We start from the raw sequence: 18,474 nt of genomic DNA on the forward strand, positions 1-18,474 counted from the left end.
AAACTGCACACTGCTCAAAGTTGAGGTTACACCAGCAAAGCAAAGTGGGACAGTCCCTTCCCTCACCCTGCTGGCAGTGCCAGGCCTGATGCACCCCAGAGTACCATTGGCCCTTTTGGCTGCCAGGGCACACTTCTGATTCAGATTCAACTTCCTTCAGACCCCAGATCCCTTCCTGCAGGACTGCTCTCCAGCTCTCATTCACCAGTCCATACATACACCCAGGGTTGCCCCATTCCAGGTGCAGAATCTGGTACTTATTCTTGCTAAACTTCATATGGTTGGTAGTTGTCCAGTCCTCTAATTTTTCAAGATCTCAAGATGTATGCACTGAGTGTGTACAGCTTAGTGCCTAGAAAAGGCTTTATGGCACCCAGTATTTCTGCCTCTGCTTCAACTCTCAGGAGACATCATCTCATGGGAGCCAATGAGTTTGTTCTCAATCTCTGAAACCAACACTGGGAATCTTGAGTTGGAAAACACATGTCAAAGTAAGAGAACATTTCTTAAATTACATTTCCTAATAATTTGAGAATTAGATCTAATCTTTTGGGTTAGCTTTTTGTTTTTGGTTTTGGATTCTGGGGGGAGAGGTAGGGTAGGGAAGAGGTTGGGGTTTTTTTTTTGGTCACAAATTCTTCTAATTTCTTCAGGCTGACAAATCTAAGACTATACAGCACTATCAAAACAAGAAATCACTGTTCTTCCCACAGATTTGCCACTAGGTCCTGCATTCTTTATTGATTCAAGAAAGTAAGGTGGATTCCACACTGCCTCACAGATCAGAAGAAAAACATAAGCATATTATTATTACAAAATCTGTATTACTGCCAGTATTAAACATAAATATGATTTTTATTTTCATGGAATACATCGGTTTTCAAATATATTTTGAATCTGTCTTTATATTTAAACATTGAATATATTTGCATCAAGAATCATGAGGTAAAAATAAGAAAAAATACTGCAAAGAAAAACGAATATGTGAAATCAACTGTAAAAATGTTGTTTTAAGGGCAGAGGTGTGATAGAAGTGTGCTTGAGTATTTATCAGCTGATTTTGTCAAACGGCCATTAAGGTCAAGGACCATCTTAAAAATCAAAGCAAGGACTTTTTCTAGGAGTGAAATTATATTATTATTTTTAAATAAAGTTTAGTGCTGTGGTCAACATATTTGCTCTTTTATGAACATTTATTTGATATATTTTAGAGAAAGACACTTCAGTTCAGCGGTTAAATATTGAATATTCCTTTTCCAACTTCAGGGTTCACAGAGGCATGTTTCATAATGAATATTTGTGTGCTTTTTATATGTGAGTCATCTTATTTGTACAGCTCCCTATAAATCATCTGAATGAGTGACAGAAAGGACCAATTAGAGCTTTTGTGCACTGTGGTAGAATGGCACTTAGATGTTTGTGCAATCTCATTTCAATAGTTTCAGGTTCCACAGTTTCCCTGAGGAGATTATTTGAGAGCTTACCGCAATTTATTCTCATGATAGTCAGCTTCAACATTTCCTTTTCCAATTGTATCATAATACTCTTACATCCAACATTATGTATTACGCATTTTCTCCTCCTATGAAGCAAGTTAGGTTCCATAAATCCTGCAATAAATTGGTCACCTCTTCCTATGTCCTTGTATGTCCTTATTAGATGAGCTATATAACACATGAGTGCCTTGACAGCAACATCATGGTTAGGGCTCCTTTGTGATTTGCACAAAAAGTAACAGTCAGACCTCGATGTTACAGCCATACTTCATTCAATCATCTAATTAATTCACAAGAAAAAAATATTTCTTATTAACTAAGTATTTGGGCTACGGAACAACTAACTAACCGCCTAAATCCAGCGGCTTTGGATTGGTTTGCTGATAGCTGATAGCAAACCAATATATACATTATAAAACACTGCTCATTTTTATGCACACTTGCACAGTGTTAGCTCTGTTTTCTTGGGGTCATATAATAACCATCCAGGAGCAAGTTTCATCATGCATCTCTGAAAGGATCCAGGCAAGCTTTCCAGTTCACTGCACAGAAAGGAGTATTGTCAGATAAGCATGCTTTATTCTGTCCTGTCAGTCCACCTCCCACCCTCATGTTTACTGTATGCCAAATTGGTGTGCTTGCAGACCCCAAGCCTGCCTTCTCTATTCAAGCCCTACTATGAGATTGCCCCTGCGCTAAGGTTCATGCTCAGTTCCTTCCATTCCTGGGGGAATTTTTTTACACAAGACCTTTAATGTCAAAGCAACACTTGTTCCTCTAGTATTACTCATTCATACACATGTAAATCGATTTACTGTACACAAATACCAATAATACAACCCAACAATCATATCAGATATCCTGCGCTGGGACCTTATCTGCAAGTTTGTTTCAAGAAGTTTGTTTGAAGCTTTTAGACAATCCAAGTCAGAGGCTCCCATTCCAGAAGCATGGCTTGTACTGCATGGAAATACACATGTATTTGACTGTATAATCTGCTTGAAAGTGTTAATTTTACTAGGCAATCCAGATGATGCTGCAGTTGCTCTCACAGCAGTTTACCAGGTAACAGTTTAGCACCTCCACAGATCTCATTAACAGCGAGGGTTTTTTTGATCTTTGGTACAAATCTTTGAAAGGCACCAGGAATCTCCCAAATCATGATGGCTAGACTTTCAACATTCCTGGTCTTTCAGAAGTAAATAACTGCCTCTGTAACTTGTTTAAATGATACTGCAGATACGGCATTAACCATCAGAAATGCACATAGAATATCCCCAGCTGGAAACAGCCCTTAAGGATCACCAAGTCAGGCTTCTGGAGTTGGCAAGACATTGATCATAGGACTTACAGACAGTTCTGCACTTCTAAGACTAATGATTACAAACAGCAAAGGCGTTACAGATTTATATTTACTTTTATGTGTAAGGTCATCATTGTTCTGTAACACCTATGAGATGGTCAACACTAACAGCATCGATAAATATTTCTTCATCAACTGTCTTACATATCTTTGGTACTGTTTGATTTGTGGTTGGAGTCAACAGCGAAGGGCTGTGTCAGACACCCAGCTGGATTTCTTGAAATCTGGCACAACACCAGCGCTTTATGAAATACAAAGGAAGTTCTTGAGAACTAAAGATTTATTAAGATCCAACCTTAGCTATTTCCTTATCCGACTCTTTCAAGATGCGAGGGTGCAAATGAGAGGGGAGGGAAAGAAAAAGAAAAAAACAGCCTAGGCTTGCTTGGAGCAAAAGGTCCACAGAACATCTGGAAGCATCTCCTGATGCCTCGTGCTGCTTGTCGGCAGGGAGACGCCGGCCCCACGCTACCTCTCTCCCGTTCCGTTACTGCCAGCGTGAAAGAACCGTCTTCGCCTCAGAGGGATTGCCCTTATCCCTTTTTTCCCGTTTTCCGACACACTGTCTCGCGGTGCCCAGCAGAGAGCTTTCCTACAGCCCGCAGCACCACACGCACGGGGCGAGAGGGTAGCGGGTCCGCCCGAGGTGCAGCCCCTCGGCCTGGGCCCCACGCGAGGACCTCGGCCGTTGCCCCTCGATGCCGCCGAGGGGTTGGGGCGGCCTTAGCTCTGTCCCCGGCGGCGGGAGGTCCCCGTGAAGAGCGTAACCGTCGCTGCGGGCGGCGGCACGAGGCGAGGAGAAAGCGCGCCCCCGCCTCATACCCCCACCCCCCCGCAATCCTCCCAACCGACGCGGAAACCGGCGCCGGCCGAGCAGCTGTAGCCGGCGCGCAGGACGCATGCGCGGTCCCCAGGAGGGCGGGGGCCGGCGCCTAGCGGGGAGCGAGCCGCCGCCGCTGCCCGCCGCCGCCGCCTGCGGAGCAGCGGTCTCCGCGCAGCGCCCTCGCTCTTTTCCTTCCCTCTTTCTCTCTCCTCGCGGCCCTTCCCCGCCATGAAGCTGAGCAGCCGCGGCCGGGGATGCTGCGTGGCCGGCAGCCGGGAGCGCGGGCCGCCGCCGCGGAGTCCCTTCGTGCACCAGCTGCGCTTCAGCCCCCTGGAGAAAACCAAGGTGGGGGCGCGCGGGCTCGGCCCCGCCGCGATGTGAGCTGGGCGGCGGGCGGGGGCGGCTCTGCGAGGGGGCGGCGGGGTGCGCGCAGCCGGGCGGGGGCGAGGCCGTGAGGAGAGGGCGCGGGGTGCGCCTTCACTTCGCTGCCGCTTCTCCTCTCCGCTCCACAATTATCATTTTTTTTTCTATCGTTATTACGTGGGGGGTGCGGGGAAGCGCTCCTGTAGACGCTCCCTCTTCCATTGTCGAGCTGAGGGATGCGCACTGAAGGATCCCGCCGCTCCGAAGTTTGGCCCCGCGTAAAGAACGCCGGCGGCGCGGTTTGCGCGCTGTGCGGGAGGCGGCGGGAAGCGGTGTGGAAGTGGCGGCGCGGATGGGAACCCCCACCCGCCTTTGCCGCCTCCCCGCAGGGTTAGCAGGGGGTGGGTGGCCCTGGCGGGGGCTTTTGGGAGGATCTGGGTCGCTGCCTGGGTGGAGGAACGCCACGAAGGGCTCCTCGGGTAGGGACCGGCCGTCCGTGTTACTTCCATCGCGGTAGCACTTGAGGAACGTTCGTTTAAAGCTGTTGTTTTGGGTGCCTGAAGCCTACGGTGCCTGCAGCACCACACGCATATCAACGCAGAAATTAAGATCTGCTGCTATTGAACCTGTCACATCAAGGCTCTTTGGAGCCAACCTGAATTTAATTTCTCTTTGGATTGGAGTTCGTTGTTGCTTTGCCTGATTGTTGTCTGGGCCCTGAGGACAAGACACATATGGCCTGATTTACAAAACGTTGGAATGTGCCCCGCGTTAAGTACCTGACAGCTAAGGAATTCGTAGCAGGCTGCAATGGAAAGGATTCTTACTTGTTTTGTAATCGAGACGGACCAACGCTGAATTCAGTGGTTGCTGATAAATTGTTTCAACAGGGAGAGGAGGTTTATGTCATTTGTCTCATTCAATTTATACCTGGAGCTTCTTCAATAAATCACAAGGTTGTAATGATTTCAGCATAACCATGTCTCATCCTTTATGCCACGGTCTCTGTGTAATTAATGAGTTAGAAGTCTGTAACGGAGCAGAGGGAAGCGAAGGTAGCATGTGGTCTTGTGCATTCTGATTGTTTTGTTATAATGAGATACAATGTTTTACTTTGTGTTGTCAATGTATCTTTCTAATGCTACTGTCTGCTTGTTTACTTACAAGGAATTTTAGATGGACAATCAGGAAGGCAGAGCAGCGGTTTCATAGTATTTCCAGTCTCCTGTGAGCTACTGGCACTGTTGATCTGTTTGTCTTAACAGATCTTCAGCCACTTCAACTCAGTGACCGCTTATAGAGCATATCTCCCTCCTTATGTAGGCTGCTCTGGACATCTGTATCATATGTGAGCTTTGCCACTGGGTTTCAAAGATTTATTTCCAGTGAAAACTGTAATCTGTGTTTAAAGCTCTGTAGTCTTTTGCAGTGTGCAGACCAAAGGAACAGCCTCATCAAAGCATGGCTCAGTTTTGCTTTTAAAGTGAACGTTATGGGTGCACAGTGGTACAAAGTCATTTAACCTGGACTTTCTCATAATCTTATTTCTGCATTTCTATGAGGAAGAATCATGCAAGCTGACATACAGAACTGTGACAGAGTTTTTTATTTGCTGTAATGATTCTCTCCTAGCCTCTTTTCTTAATTAAGAAAATGGTTATGCTTGAATTAGAAGCTGCTAAAGGAGAGCTGTGAAACTATTTCACTTGCGTGAAATGCTGCTCTCCCAGAAAAAGAGGCTTCTTGAACAGGGAGGCTCCTTCACAGTCAATTACAGCAGTGTGCATTCTCCTTCACGCAGTCCTGGCCCGTCACTAAGAGTTCAGCATGAAGTATTACAGCTGAACTCACTTCCTGTTCAGCTGGAGGCGCAGACTGTGCCACAGGTTTCTCTGTCAGCTCTGTGAATCTAACAGGGCTCAGTTCTGGGTCTGCGCAGCCTAACCAGAGAAGGCCAGGAATGTGTGGGGACTGGAGGTTTCGTGGAGGTAGTGGGGAAAGAGGACTGGGAGACAAGACTGCTTTGTCTGAGGGACTGTTGCCTGTGGCTGATGGACTATTGGATAGATCCATTATCTTCACTGCCACCTCATCCTGTGCTCTGCAAGAGGTTGGATTAACTTTTTTGCTTTTTAATGCAAATCGAAGTAAATGCATCTTGAAACACTTCAGCCTGAGACTGGGCATGAAGAAGTGGAAAATAAATGGACCGAACAACCACAAAGAGGGAAAAGAAGGGCAAAAATAATCCATTTGAGAACTAAGAAATTGTTCAGATCTCTTTATTGGTTTCATAATAACTGGAGGTAACAATGTAAAAACATTGTGTGTCATACTTCCTGTAGAAATTATGATTATTTGGCCCTAATCTGAGAATAACAGTGGAATAATTTCTGAAGCTACATGTTTTATTTTCAATACTATCAGGAAAAGATTCTTTCTGCAAGAAAGGTAGACAGACATGGCTTCATTAATCACAAGTTTCATTCATCCGAATATGCTCTGGACAGGTATCTTGTAAGTCAGATGTTGTTCCTAGTTAGTCCTAGTGTTACAGAACAGGCAGAAGCATACTGAAGCTCTCACAGAGCATTTGTAGCTTTATTTTCCTGCTGCTTTAAAACTCAATATGGTTCCATCTTTCTTGCTTCCAGTATTTCTGGCCTTTATTGCACTAGTGCTGGTGTTCCTCTGGTGTCTTGGTGAGCTGATTTGGCTCATTAAAACGGCAGACTGTTGTGTTTTTCTGTGGTCTGATTGTTTCTCTTTTGTTTTGCTGGGATTGCTTTTCTTCAGTTTAATGAGCTGCGTTGGCTTACTGCAAGCTCAGATGAGTGCTAGAACTGATCCAAGGGGAGTGTGAACAGGACGACCCTCTTTAGCAGCGATGATCGGTTAGGTTGGCTTAGTCACACGTGAAAATATCTACTCCTGTTATTATCTCCATAAATATGTCAATCAGGGCACTTGCAGAGTGGGAAAGCAGGTGGTAAGAGAAGTGTCGAAGGATAAATTTCTCACTCTTTCAGTGCCATCCTTGTTGAGATGGATTTTAGTTAGTGAAAAAGTGAAAGTGTGGGGCAAGATTAGTCTCTGACATATTTAAAAAGAAAAAAAAATCAGAGTGAACATGCAGTTCACTGGTCTGTTTTCCTTTGGCTTTGTAGTAATTCGTGGAATTTTTTTTTGTGAATAAGCTACTTAATGATTCCCACTGTATTGTTAATTTCAAAGATGCATCTCTTTCAACTTTTTAATGAGAGGTATGATGTTGACATTCAAGAGACGGGAAACTGAGACAATCACAAAAAGGAAGTTTACTCTGATTCTCAGGCTCGGTGCTTAGATACGTAGGACCTGATGGTTTAGAGAACTTACAAAGGATCTAAGTTTGTATCTGATACCTTCATTTTAAGTTCTTACTCAAATCAGAATGTGGGGCTTCTGAACAAGGAACACCTGATACCTTTTTAGTTTAAGAGACTTACCTGGAGGCGAACTAGATCTTTGTGACCTTCTCAGACAGCCTTCTTCTACCAGCTTTAAGGCTATCCTCTTCCTTTCTGTTGCCCGTGGGACTCCCACAGCATACCTGTCAACTTGTTAAAAACTAACTAGAATCCTTCAGAATAAAAGACATTAATTGAGCTGTAGTCAAAAAAGAAAATTGGTCATGAGCTGCACCCCCTAAGGTAAAGATCCAGATGGATCTTCAGTTTTCTTTAAAATGTAAATATCTGTGTTTTTTAGGTACGTATGAATGATATTTACAAGAATTCATAATATTAATAACAAATATGTCTGTGTGGCTGAGTGTACTGAATATGTAGAAGTAATGATCACTGTGTAAGACCAGACACTCTGAAACTAAGACACCTGTACAAGGCTGGACCAGGAATGCAGCATGTCTCCTTCATTTGATCTCTGGTAACAACCAGCAGGGACAGGATCTTCCCAGGTTTTAGGGGACTGAAGCTTTCTTACTCAGGAGGATGTCTGAATGCACGCTGAACTGTTTTGCAAATGCTTGTGTCCTTCCTGATTCCAAACCTTCTTCAGGGGCTGAATGTAGTCCTTCTCTCTCCTAGCAAACTTCTTATGCTGACAGGTATTTCACTGCCACCTGCTTGAAAAAAAAAAAAAGAAAAGAGCAGGGGTCACAGTGGGTATGTGGAACTGCTGCTTGTTTGCTTGCTCTCTCCAAGCACAGAAGACCAAGAGACCTTTTCTACACATTTATGACATCGTTCAAGATCTTGTGGATGCAGCAGCCGTTTCTCTTCTGCTGTGTGGCTCTGAAGTGAACATGATACAAAAGATGCTGTGCACGTACAATTGACTGTACAGGTCACTCCCAGTCAGTCAACTGCCCTTTTGTAACTAACCAGAGAAGGAGACTTGGAGGAGTGGGAGGGAGAGTGCATGAATCTCAGGGAACTGAGTCCTCACCTGCATTTTCCTCTTTATTTTTTTCCTCCACAGCTGGTCCCTTCCTTCTGAGGAACCTGGGAGGCAGCTGCTCTCTTCTCTGTAGTTTGCAGATAAATACTCCCCTATTTGCTGAGTTTTCTTGAGTCTCCTGAAGTGTTTGAACCATTGATTGTCTCTAGTTTTTTTTTCTTATTATTGCTTCAAATCAATACTTGTGTCTGTGTTTCTCATTCTCCTCATCCAACCTCATTTGCAAATTCAGATCTTGCTTGTCATTTTTTCTTCTCATGCAGCTTCTAGAACTCTTATGTTTCTTTGCACTCATCTATTTCTTCCCTCTTTCCCCACAGTCTGAGTGAAGCTTTATTAAACAGCTGAGGTGACTTAATTGCTCACTGCTACCAGAAGTGGTGGTCTTGTCTGTGGGCTGTTCTGACTACTGCTACTTAAGGAAGTTAAACTGTTTTATTTGGGGAAAATGTTGCATCCAAGGGGAAAAAAATGTTTTTCTGATGTGGCAAGCTGAAGTTGTTCACCTTGAAACTGGAATCTTGTTTTGAGTTATGAGATGATGGTGCCAGTCCGAACCATTATTGTAAAATCTAGCTAAAATGAGTGGGCTACCTAGGAAACAGGGAGCTCAAGGTTGTTTTTTTCTGCCGTGCATTCCCTCCATCTACCCTAGACCTAGCTTTTGGGCAGCTGTGGAGTTTAGTGAGCTGTTTTGGGAAGTGAGAAGAAGTGTGAACTGGTCAGTGGAAAACTGAGCTCCATGGTGACTGGATCTGCATCATGGAAGAAGAGGAGAATATGAATGATGCTTTCCACAACAGCCTGGACATGCATCCGATTAAACACGATATGAGATAGTACCTCATGCCTCATTTCTCAGCCTTGCTGAGCTATTATGATACTGAGAAGTACTTTTCTATGACATCTGAGTCACCTGTGAATGTATACCATATTTCCTTTGGAATTCTTTCTTCACTTGTTGCCTCTATCATTTCATAGCATCTTATCCATCTTCTGCTAGCTTCCTCTGTATAGCTAGAGGAGCATTGGTGCTACCCCAGTCAGCCATCAGTTTATGATTTCACTCTTTCCCCTAGCCAGTCATTTGAAGCCGTAACCTCCACTTGCTTTTATTCTGTCCTTTGAGAAGGATGGGATTTTTGGCACCTGCAACTGTTTCTTCTAACAGGTCGATCATTATGCAAATGGTTGTTGAGCTGTGCTTTCTGTAAGGTGGTTCCAGACAGCTTAAGAAAGGCCAGGCCCTACATTTGGGAGAATTCTACAAAAGAATATGGGAGAAGTTCCAACACAATATCTTTTGCACTGAAGTTGAAGGCAGAGGACTAGATGGTTGGGATTGGACTCTCTGATAACTGGAGTGGTGAGAGGAGGTGTAGAAGCAACTGGGTTCATTGTGGCTTCTGGAAGAAGACAACTTGTTCAAAATCTCTGCTTTCTCTGGGGTTTATGCCTATTAACACTGATCTGGAGCAGACATTTGCATGTGTATTTGGATGTTTATCTAGGGGCGTTTCTGTACAGCATTCCCCACGGTTTCTGGTTACAAGAATATCCTACAGAGGAGCTGATATCTGCCCCATCCTGGAAAAGCTTTCCAGGTTGGATTGTATTGCCATGTGAGTGCACCTTGCTGAAGAAGTGCACATCACTGCTCTGATGGGCTGACTCCACAACAATTCAGTCAGATTTACAATGCACCCATGCTAAATATTTACTTTATATGATGCTGCAGAGAAGAAAAAAGATGCGGATGTAGTAGCTAACAAACATTGGCTCTGAAGAAGTGCAGAAAGCTGACTGGTAGTTTTTTAAGACAGTGACTGTGTTTCAACTAATTCAGATCTGCAAATACAAAATCGTTGCACATATACATTACAATTGTTTGATTGGGTTTGAAGCACGTTCTGCTGTTTTTCAATGCTAGGTATTTGCTATTTAAAAATGCAGTTTATAGGAATTACTGTTTCTTGCCGTCTAAAATTGTGTTAGATTAACTCATTTGTTCTGTTTTTTTCCAGATTGCCTTCATGACCTTGACTCTATTTCCTATCCGACTCTTCTTTGCTGCTTTTATGATGTTGCTGGCCTGGCCTTTTGCATTCATTGCTTCAATGGGATGTGATGAGCAAGAGCTTGAAAAGCCCCTCTCCTGGTGGCGAAAGTGAGTAACTGATGTAGCACAATACTGATGTAGTGCAGGTACCACGGACCTGCTTTCCTTTTCAAAATAAAAATACAAACAGTATTTACATATTTTCTTAAGTTAGGAGACAAAAAATACCTAACAGAATACCCCGAAAATGTTTGATTTACCAAATGGCTCAAGAATTACAGGAGGAAAATAGCTAATTGTTTGCCTCTTACTATTATAGAGGATGTAGAATGAAGCTTCGTTGTGGTATCCTTCAGTTTCAATTACTTCCATAATGTTAAGAAGATTGACACTATGAAATGTGCCCAGGTTTCATATTCTGTTATTTTAAACTGTTTCACTCCATTGTTTCCTTCTCTGTAACGAATTGACAGAACTTCTGTTGATTCTCTGAGGGCTTGCCCCATGCTTTGGTGCTCATTAATAAGACTGTGCTTGTGTTGATATTGGAATGCTAATTAAGGTACAATGTAAGGTGGTGTTCACCCATCCATGAAAACTGCAGCTTAAGAAGCAAGGGAGGAGTGGTGTACCACTTCTTCTGTAAAAAAAACAAAACAAAAAAAAAACACTAAATGTATGAGCTGGCACTAGAGTGAGGGAAGTTGATTGCATTTTGCATCACAGGAGGTAAGGAGGCTGAGAACTGCAGAGGCATGTCACTTTACATTTAATTTGGAGTGAATTCAGCATATGACTGAAGGAATAATGGATTGCCTTCAGTCTTGCATACAGTTATTTTCAACCTATATCCACGTGAGGATAACAATCTGTGGAGGTTAGGCTTTGCATCCTGTTGTTCAAAGTGAATGCTTCTCTTTTCATGACTGTCTAGCAGTGAAGAATACACTTTAAGAGATAGAGGGAAGAAAGTGAAATATTTTCAGAGCTCCCAGGTACATTCTGTCTGCATCCCCCTGTTTAAGAATCTCTGCCCTTTGCTGCTGCAGTGGCTTTTGGGTAAACTTGAATCCAGGAATGAGGGTTGATGCATTCTAAGCAGTGTTTTAATAGTATTTTTCTGTGTGTGTGGGATCAGTTTATAGGGACTTTTTGGTATTACTGGAAAGCATTATTAGATATTGTATATAAGCAATTCAACAGGCTCAGCCCAAATAAAAATTAATTTAATGAAAAAATAAATGTGAACATTATTATGATTTGAAAATATTAATATTCAGGAATGAAATGAAATGGAGCGGTAGCTTACCTTGAAAGTGCTATTAAGCTTACACAGAAAGAAAATCACAGTGTTAGTATGTAAGCTGTGTCTGTATTTTGTCATGCTAATAGTTCTTATATAATGTTTTTTCATCATTTTAGAGTATCCCTGTAGAAGTGTAACTGTTATTTGAACTCTTTTCAGGGTGGTGGACGTTTTGCTGAAAGCCATCATGAGAATGATGTGGCTTGCTGGTGGATTCCACTGGATAAATGTAAAAGGCAGACGAGCGTTGCCGGCAGAAGCAGCAATATTAACTGTGGCTCCCCATTCTTCTTACTTTGATGCCATTCCAGTAACTATGACCTTTGCCTCCATTGTGATGAAAGCAGAAAGCAAAGATATTCCTGTCTGGGGAAGTAAGTTGGTAGACAGTCGTTTTTAATTTTTAAAGAAAAAATAATTATTCAGTAGCTTCACTAGTTTGGCATGAGAAGGCCTGACACACAAAGAAAAAAACTGCAATATTTTTTCAACACAACTAATGGAAAAGCAAATTAAGATGGGGCAAAGGGCGGCCCACAGAGAAAGTCTACCAAAGCTGTTTTTTTTTCTTTAGTTTGGAGCGCAATCCCAGGAATGTTTCAGGAGTGGAGTCCGCCTGGAAGGTGCGCTGCTCATCTCTCATGCATGAGTAAGCTTGTTTCAGGCAGTTTGTAAAAGAGCAGTAAAGCAGATTGTTGCAGATAACCAAGTCAGTAGTGTTTAAACAATCAGTGTAGATGTTCATGGTATTTTGAGATAGATTTGTGATTTTTATGTACTGATGCAATTGTGCCAAGGATATTTGGAGAGCTCTTAGAATTGTGCTTCTGACTGAATTGTGTGGAAGCACCTTAAAGAAATTCATCCTACTATGTTTAGGGACCAGCAAAGTTTAGAAAATGTTGCTGTGTCTCACTGTGTAGATTTTAAGGATAATCTAAAAGGGGGAGAAAATTTTAATTTGGCCTTTGACTAGAGATGTGTGAACACAAATGCATAAACAAAAGTTCTGTTGCAACTAAGTGGAATCGGGCTGTTTGTGTTGACATCCTCAAATGTCATTGGACAGTGTGGTTTTAAGAATGTGTTTTAAATCAGCATCTGTCAGTCATATTTCTGAGTGGTTACATCTGGAAGCTTCATATAGGGAGCTTCTTGGCAATGTGCCTCTGCATCAAGTAAAACAGGCCAGAATGGTAGCTGTACCTCAATTTCCTGGAGTATTCTACTAACGAGAGGGTAGTGAAAGATCTGTGTGAAAGTTAAAAGAAACTTTGAACAAAAATAATGTAGGCCTGTGTTTTTGAAAATAAATATATACAAACAAGCATAGTGTGAAATAAAAAAAAAAAAAAAAATTAACTCCAGTGTCCAGTATTGAAAGAAAATCTTGTTGTGAGATGGTATGTTGTCACTGCTGTACAGTATACAGGTGTCCAGAGTGAACTGGGCTTTAGGAGCAAGGATAGGTTTATCTTTTTTTCTCAGATGCTTCAGTTGACTGTTTAATAATTGCCTGCTCAGCAAAATAAATTGGTCCATATGGAGCTCTACTTTGCTTTTAACTGGACTCTTTGGAGAACTTAAATGATGTAACTGCAGGTCATGTTCTGATACTGACATATGATGAAGTGGAAGAATGATATTCAGCAGAATGCCATAATTGCTGCTTGGCATTAGATTCAGAGAAGACTAGTGAAAAAGTCTGAGGAACAGCTAGAGGGATACAGAGATTGCAGTTGCTTTGGATTTAGCACAAATAATGCACACTGAGAAGTTCCAACTGTTTCTTGTATATCTCATTTTAAGGTAAAGCTTCAGTTAAAAGTGTAAGACTTACTGCAATCAAATCTTAAAACTATTCACTTGATTTTTTTTCATGTGTGAGCAAAAACAGTTGCAAAAGAACAAAAAAAAAAAACAAAACAAGAAAGCTTTATATAGAGAGTTGATGGAATGTTACTGGTATATATAGCACATATTTATATTAAATATATTAGTATTGTTTTCCTAAATAGCTGCATTTATTTTACATTGTGCAGCCACAAAATTCATGTAATCCATTATGAAGTGTTTAGAAAAATGCCATGGAAACTAGGCATGGCAGAAGTCGTAACTGGGATTCAGAGTTCAAAAAACCCTTTCCTTTTAAAAACAAAACAAAAACTAAAACCTTTTTTATGAGCAATATTAATTACAATAGTTTATGGTGTTAAAGGAAATGGACCTTAAGAAAGCGGTAAGGACTCACGAATATTTGATTTAAATTTTAGTGAAAATTTCTTAGCAGAGTGAGGTGGTTGTTTTTTATATACGTATTATATATAAATTGCTTGAAAGATGTTTTCTGTGGAGCAGATGCTACTGAGCATCCTTTCCTTCTTCGATCTTGTATTTAATTCTAATGTTATTTATACTTCTCTACAAAATTAAGTTAGAAAAAAAGCAACCCATACTGCTGGGCCTCTTACACTCTGAAAATGTGGCCATTTTTTCTATATTTCTCAGTAAACTGTCAACTCTTCGGACACACCTTGAATTTCTTAGAGAAGAATCGGTTTTTATGTTCTTCAGTTCTATAGATCTTGTGAACTTCCTAAACCAGCTCCAGTGGAGTTGTGGAGTCAGCCACTGATAGTGCTAACCTTGCTGTCTCTTAATTGAGGATTGTTAACAGTCACTTGGAATTTTCTGAGAAGTTTTGAATAAAGAGCATCCATTTAATTATGAGCTGACTTCTCAGAACATGACAAATGAAGCAGCAGAGGAAACGTAAGGTAATCTCAGTGAGTAAGGACTTTGGGTGAAGGCATGATCTGCATTGAAACATGTATGGATGTCTGCTGAATATATGTAGTAGATAATGTAATGACACTGTTATCAGGACATTATACGTTGTTTACTAGAAGGATCAGGTGGTGTAGCAGGCAAGGAAAGATCGGAATGCTAATGGGTTACTAGGATAGTTTCCAGAAGTACTTGAATGGGCAAGCTGCCTATATTCTACCCTTTCTTCGCCAGTCATAGAATGTTAATCTTTTGATCCACTGATAATTTTAGTCCAGATGATTAAAAGCTTTTTTTTTTTTAATGGGATTGAAAGTATTCAACAGGTGTTTGTGTATGACAGTTTTATTGCTTTCTAACTTGACGGCAGTTCTCCTGAGCCATGTAACACAGCTTAAGAATCAGACTTAACTCATGACTTCTTCAGACAACTTTTTTCTTTTTAGGAAAAGAAAACAAACAAAATCTTTTCTTGCTCTAACAGAGTTATGAAGAATTCTTCAGTTAGTGATTAGTACAAGCAAAGAAAATCACCCACTTGATACATGTGCAGTGAGTTAAGCTCTCTAGAGAGGATCTGCTTGTCCAGAGTCCCCACCTGAAGTCTTCTATCCAGCTCTGGCATCCACAAGTACAAGAAAGATACTGACCTATTAGAGCGGGTGCAGAGAAAGGCCATGAAAATTATCAGGGGCCTGGGAAAGCAATCATCTGAAAAAAGGCAGAGAGATTTGGGGTAATTCAGCCTGGAGAAGAAAAGGCTTTGAGGAGATCTCATTGTGGCCTTTCAGTGCTTTAAAGGAGGCTTATAAGAAAGATGGAGAAATGCTATTTACCGTGACCTGTAGTGGCAGGACAGGGAGTAATTATTTCAGATTGAAAGAGGGTAGATTTGGATTGGATATAGGAAAGAACATTTTAATGATGGTGTACTGGAACTGGATGCTTAGAGAAGTTGTGGTTGCCCCATCATTGGAAGTGTTCTGAATTGGATTGGATGGGGCTTTGGGTGACTCTATGTCTCCATGCTGTGGAAAAATGTTCCTGCCTGTGGCAGAGGATTGGACAGGATGGTCTTGAAAGTGCCCTTCCAAGCCATTCTATGAAACATACTTTAGATTTTAGTGATTTTAATTTTCAATTTAAAAAAAAAAAAAAAAGGAAGAAAATCAGCATGTAGTAAGTTGAAAATGCCCAGATAGTCTGTGCTCATCGCTGTCATACTGAAGTTTGGCTTTTTAGCATTTTGATAGGTTGGAATGGAAAGTTCAGTACACCAGTACTGTGTAAGCTGTGTAGCCCAAGGAAGAAAACATCCGTGAATCTGTGGCATCTGATGTTGGCTGAGGAAGTTGAATCCATTCATTCATTAGCACAGGTCCTTATATTTTACTGTTTGATATATTGGACCTCTCTTCAAGTCAGAACAAGATCTTTCTGTGAATTTTGGATGATTGCTTTGGATGATAGCTTGAAGTGTTCATTGCTAGTGTGCAAAATACTTCAAAGGGAAGTGAAGGGGATTTATCAGCAAACACAGTTTGGCACAATTTGCTTGTTGGACAACTTTTGTAATTCAGTATTCTTCAATGATTTCAACTTGTAAAAACTAAACTAAATTGATAAGCTAATATAAGCTTTAAACAGCTGCTTCACATTTGTAACTTCATCAGGAATACAGGAATTTGGTACCTGTGAAATGAACAGAAGAATATGTTGGTCAACAGAAATTTGTAAAGGAAAAGGAGGTAATTTATACTTGGCAGAATACAGAAGAGCTGTAGAGGAAGGGAAAAATCATACAATGTTATAATAACTATCAGTTTTTTTCCACATCTTGTAGACTTAAGAATTTTGGTTTAGGTTCACCTTTTGAAGGTACTTTATAGTCCTTTATTGAGCATCATGTCTAAGGGATAAGTAATTCTATGGGAAGTATTTATACGTTTTTATCTTTGAACTTAAAAGATACCAAATTACTTCCCCATTATTTCTGTGAAAAATTCTGCAACCCCACTCCAGTTGTTCTTTTTCCTCATCCACAATACTTTTAAGAGCACCATGGTACAGCTGTAGCTCTTCAGTGAGAATCTCACACTTAAATACTGCAGAGATTCATCAGAACAGTCCTTTTATGTGTTATAAATCTGCAGCTTATAATAGTGTTAAGGTCACCAGCTTGAATGCCAGCATCCTGTGTTGGCACTGTAGCCTGCCTGGAGGACACAAATGAGCTCCAAGGAGTATTTTGAATGTATTGCTAAGCTTATTCATTTCATAAAGGCCAATCTGTGTTCTGATTATCTTTATAATAGTTCCCTAAGTAAAATCTGCTTACTTAATTTCTTCTATTATTACAAAAAAAAAAAAAAAAAAAAAAAAAAAAAAAGCCCTGTTATAACAATTTGTCTTTTAAAAGAGCCATGGAGCTCTGAAGTTTCTTGTTCATTCCATAGCCTGAATTCCATTATTTGGGCCTCATGCAAAAGAAATGCTGGGGGAAGGCTGAGGATGGTGAGGGTTTGTTTGTTTTAGTTGCTGTAGGTTTGTTTTATATTGCAACAATAAGGGAAACTCAGGACTAGCATCAATTAGAAACAAAGCAGAGTTGTGAAACTATTTAAGTGTGGTTTTACTTCCATTTCTTTGTTTGTTCCTTCTTTTTCCTTTGTGGTTTTTTTCTGTGTGAGTGTGCTGGGGTTTGTTTTTTTAACCTTCTCAGAACAGTAGCCCCAGCTGGCCCATGATGACCTTTGATGCTCCTCTAGCTAATACTGTGGATGCTGCCCAAGAACAAGCATGTAGAAAAAAGTACTAGAGTGTTGTGTGGCAACTTCTCTCTGATTAGCTGTCTTCTAGGCTTCAGCAACTTGTGGGATAAAGGTAATTATTCCAGCAGGTGGTCAGATGTCTGGCATTTTCCTGTGAGGTGTGATGGGTTGGTTTCGCAGAAGCATGGAACAATTTTGGCGAATGCTGGTGCAACTGCCAGCGAGGTGCCAACAGAACTAGAAGCTTCTGCTGAGTGCACAAGTGTCATTCTTCACACTTGTTTTTCTTTTTTTTTTTTTCCCCCTCACACATTAAGCACTGGCTGATCCATTAATGCAGCAAGTTTATCCTTGCCAAAAGAAGATTATACAGCTAGTGCCAGTGAATTCATCTCAGAGCAGTTGTAAATATGCAAACTGTCTTTTATACTTGTTTTAGGCAAACAGATTAGCTAATGATATAGTAACTTAAACCTTTGAGTAAGGCTACAAGATATGAACATGATAAAAAATGCATATAAATACAGTCTGCTGAGCTTAAAGCATGAGATAGTAGAGTATATTTGCAGATGCTTTACCTGTAGCACTCTTTGATATTGCGGAAGTTGTAAATACTGGGTTTTTGTTCTTTTTCTTTTAGGAGGTTTCAGTATCCTTGTGATAAACGTGCATGGATTGGTTTCTGACTCTTGTTCACTCTCAGTTCCTGTGTATAAAAATTTTCCTGTATATAACCAGTAAGCCAGAAAAGAAATGCCTGAGATCTGATTAATCTAAGGAACAGGCAAACAGGTGACAGCTCAGAACATAAGCATGTTTTTTTTTCTTTTGCACTGATTCCCCCGGGAAAGATCACATAAACCATATATGCGGTGTATTTGATGGAGTACCTGCAATTGAAGTTGAGCTGTCATAGGAAACAAAAACTCTAAAGAAAGTAGCATTTCAGGCCACAAGATTTGTTTCTGGTAACAGTTGCACCGGCAGGCTCCTGCTGCTTTGCAGGGAGAGGGGAGGGATAGGTTTTGCAGGAGGAAGAAACTAG

General features: G+C 41.2%; 1 protein-coding gene across 1 annotated transcript in view; it reads left to right on the forward strand.

Annotated features, from left to right (window-relative positions):
• Nucleotides 1–3,693: 3,693 nt before the first annotated feature.
• Nucleotides 3,694–18,474, forward strand: part of LPCAT1 (lysophosphatidylcholine acyltransferase 1) — a gene marked incomplete at its 3' end in the record, with an annotated part of 51,457 nt that continues 36,676 nt past the window's right edge. Inside the window, exons 1-3 of the mRNA XM_079533313.1 lie at nucleotides 3,694–4,027; nucleotides 10,531–10,673; nucleotides 12,031–12,245. Of these exons, the coding sequence (XP_079389439.1) occupies nucleotides 3,911–4,027; nucleotides 10,531–10,673; nucleotides 12,031–12,245 (475 nt within the window). The 5' untranslated portion in view covers nucleotides 3,694–3,910. The remainder of the gene's footprint in view (nucleotides 4,028–10,530; nucleotides 10,674–12,030; nucleotides 12,246–18,474) is intronic.

Source organism: Tetrao urogallus, assembly GCF_951394365.1.
Source record: "Tetrao urogallus genome assembly, chromosome: 3".
NCBI lineage: Eukaryota > Metazoa > Chordata > Aves > Galliformes > Phasianidae > Tetrao > Tetrao urogallus.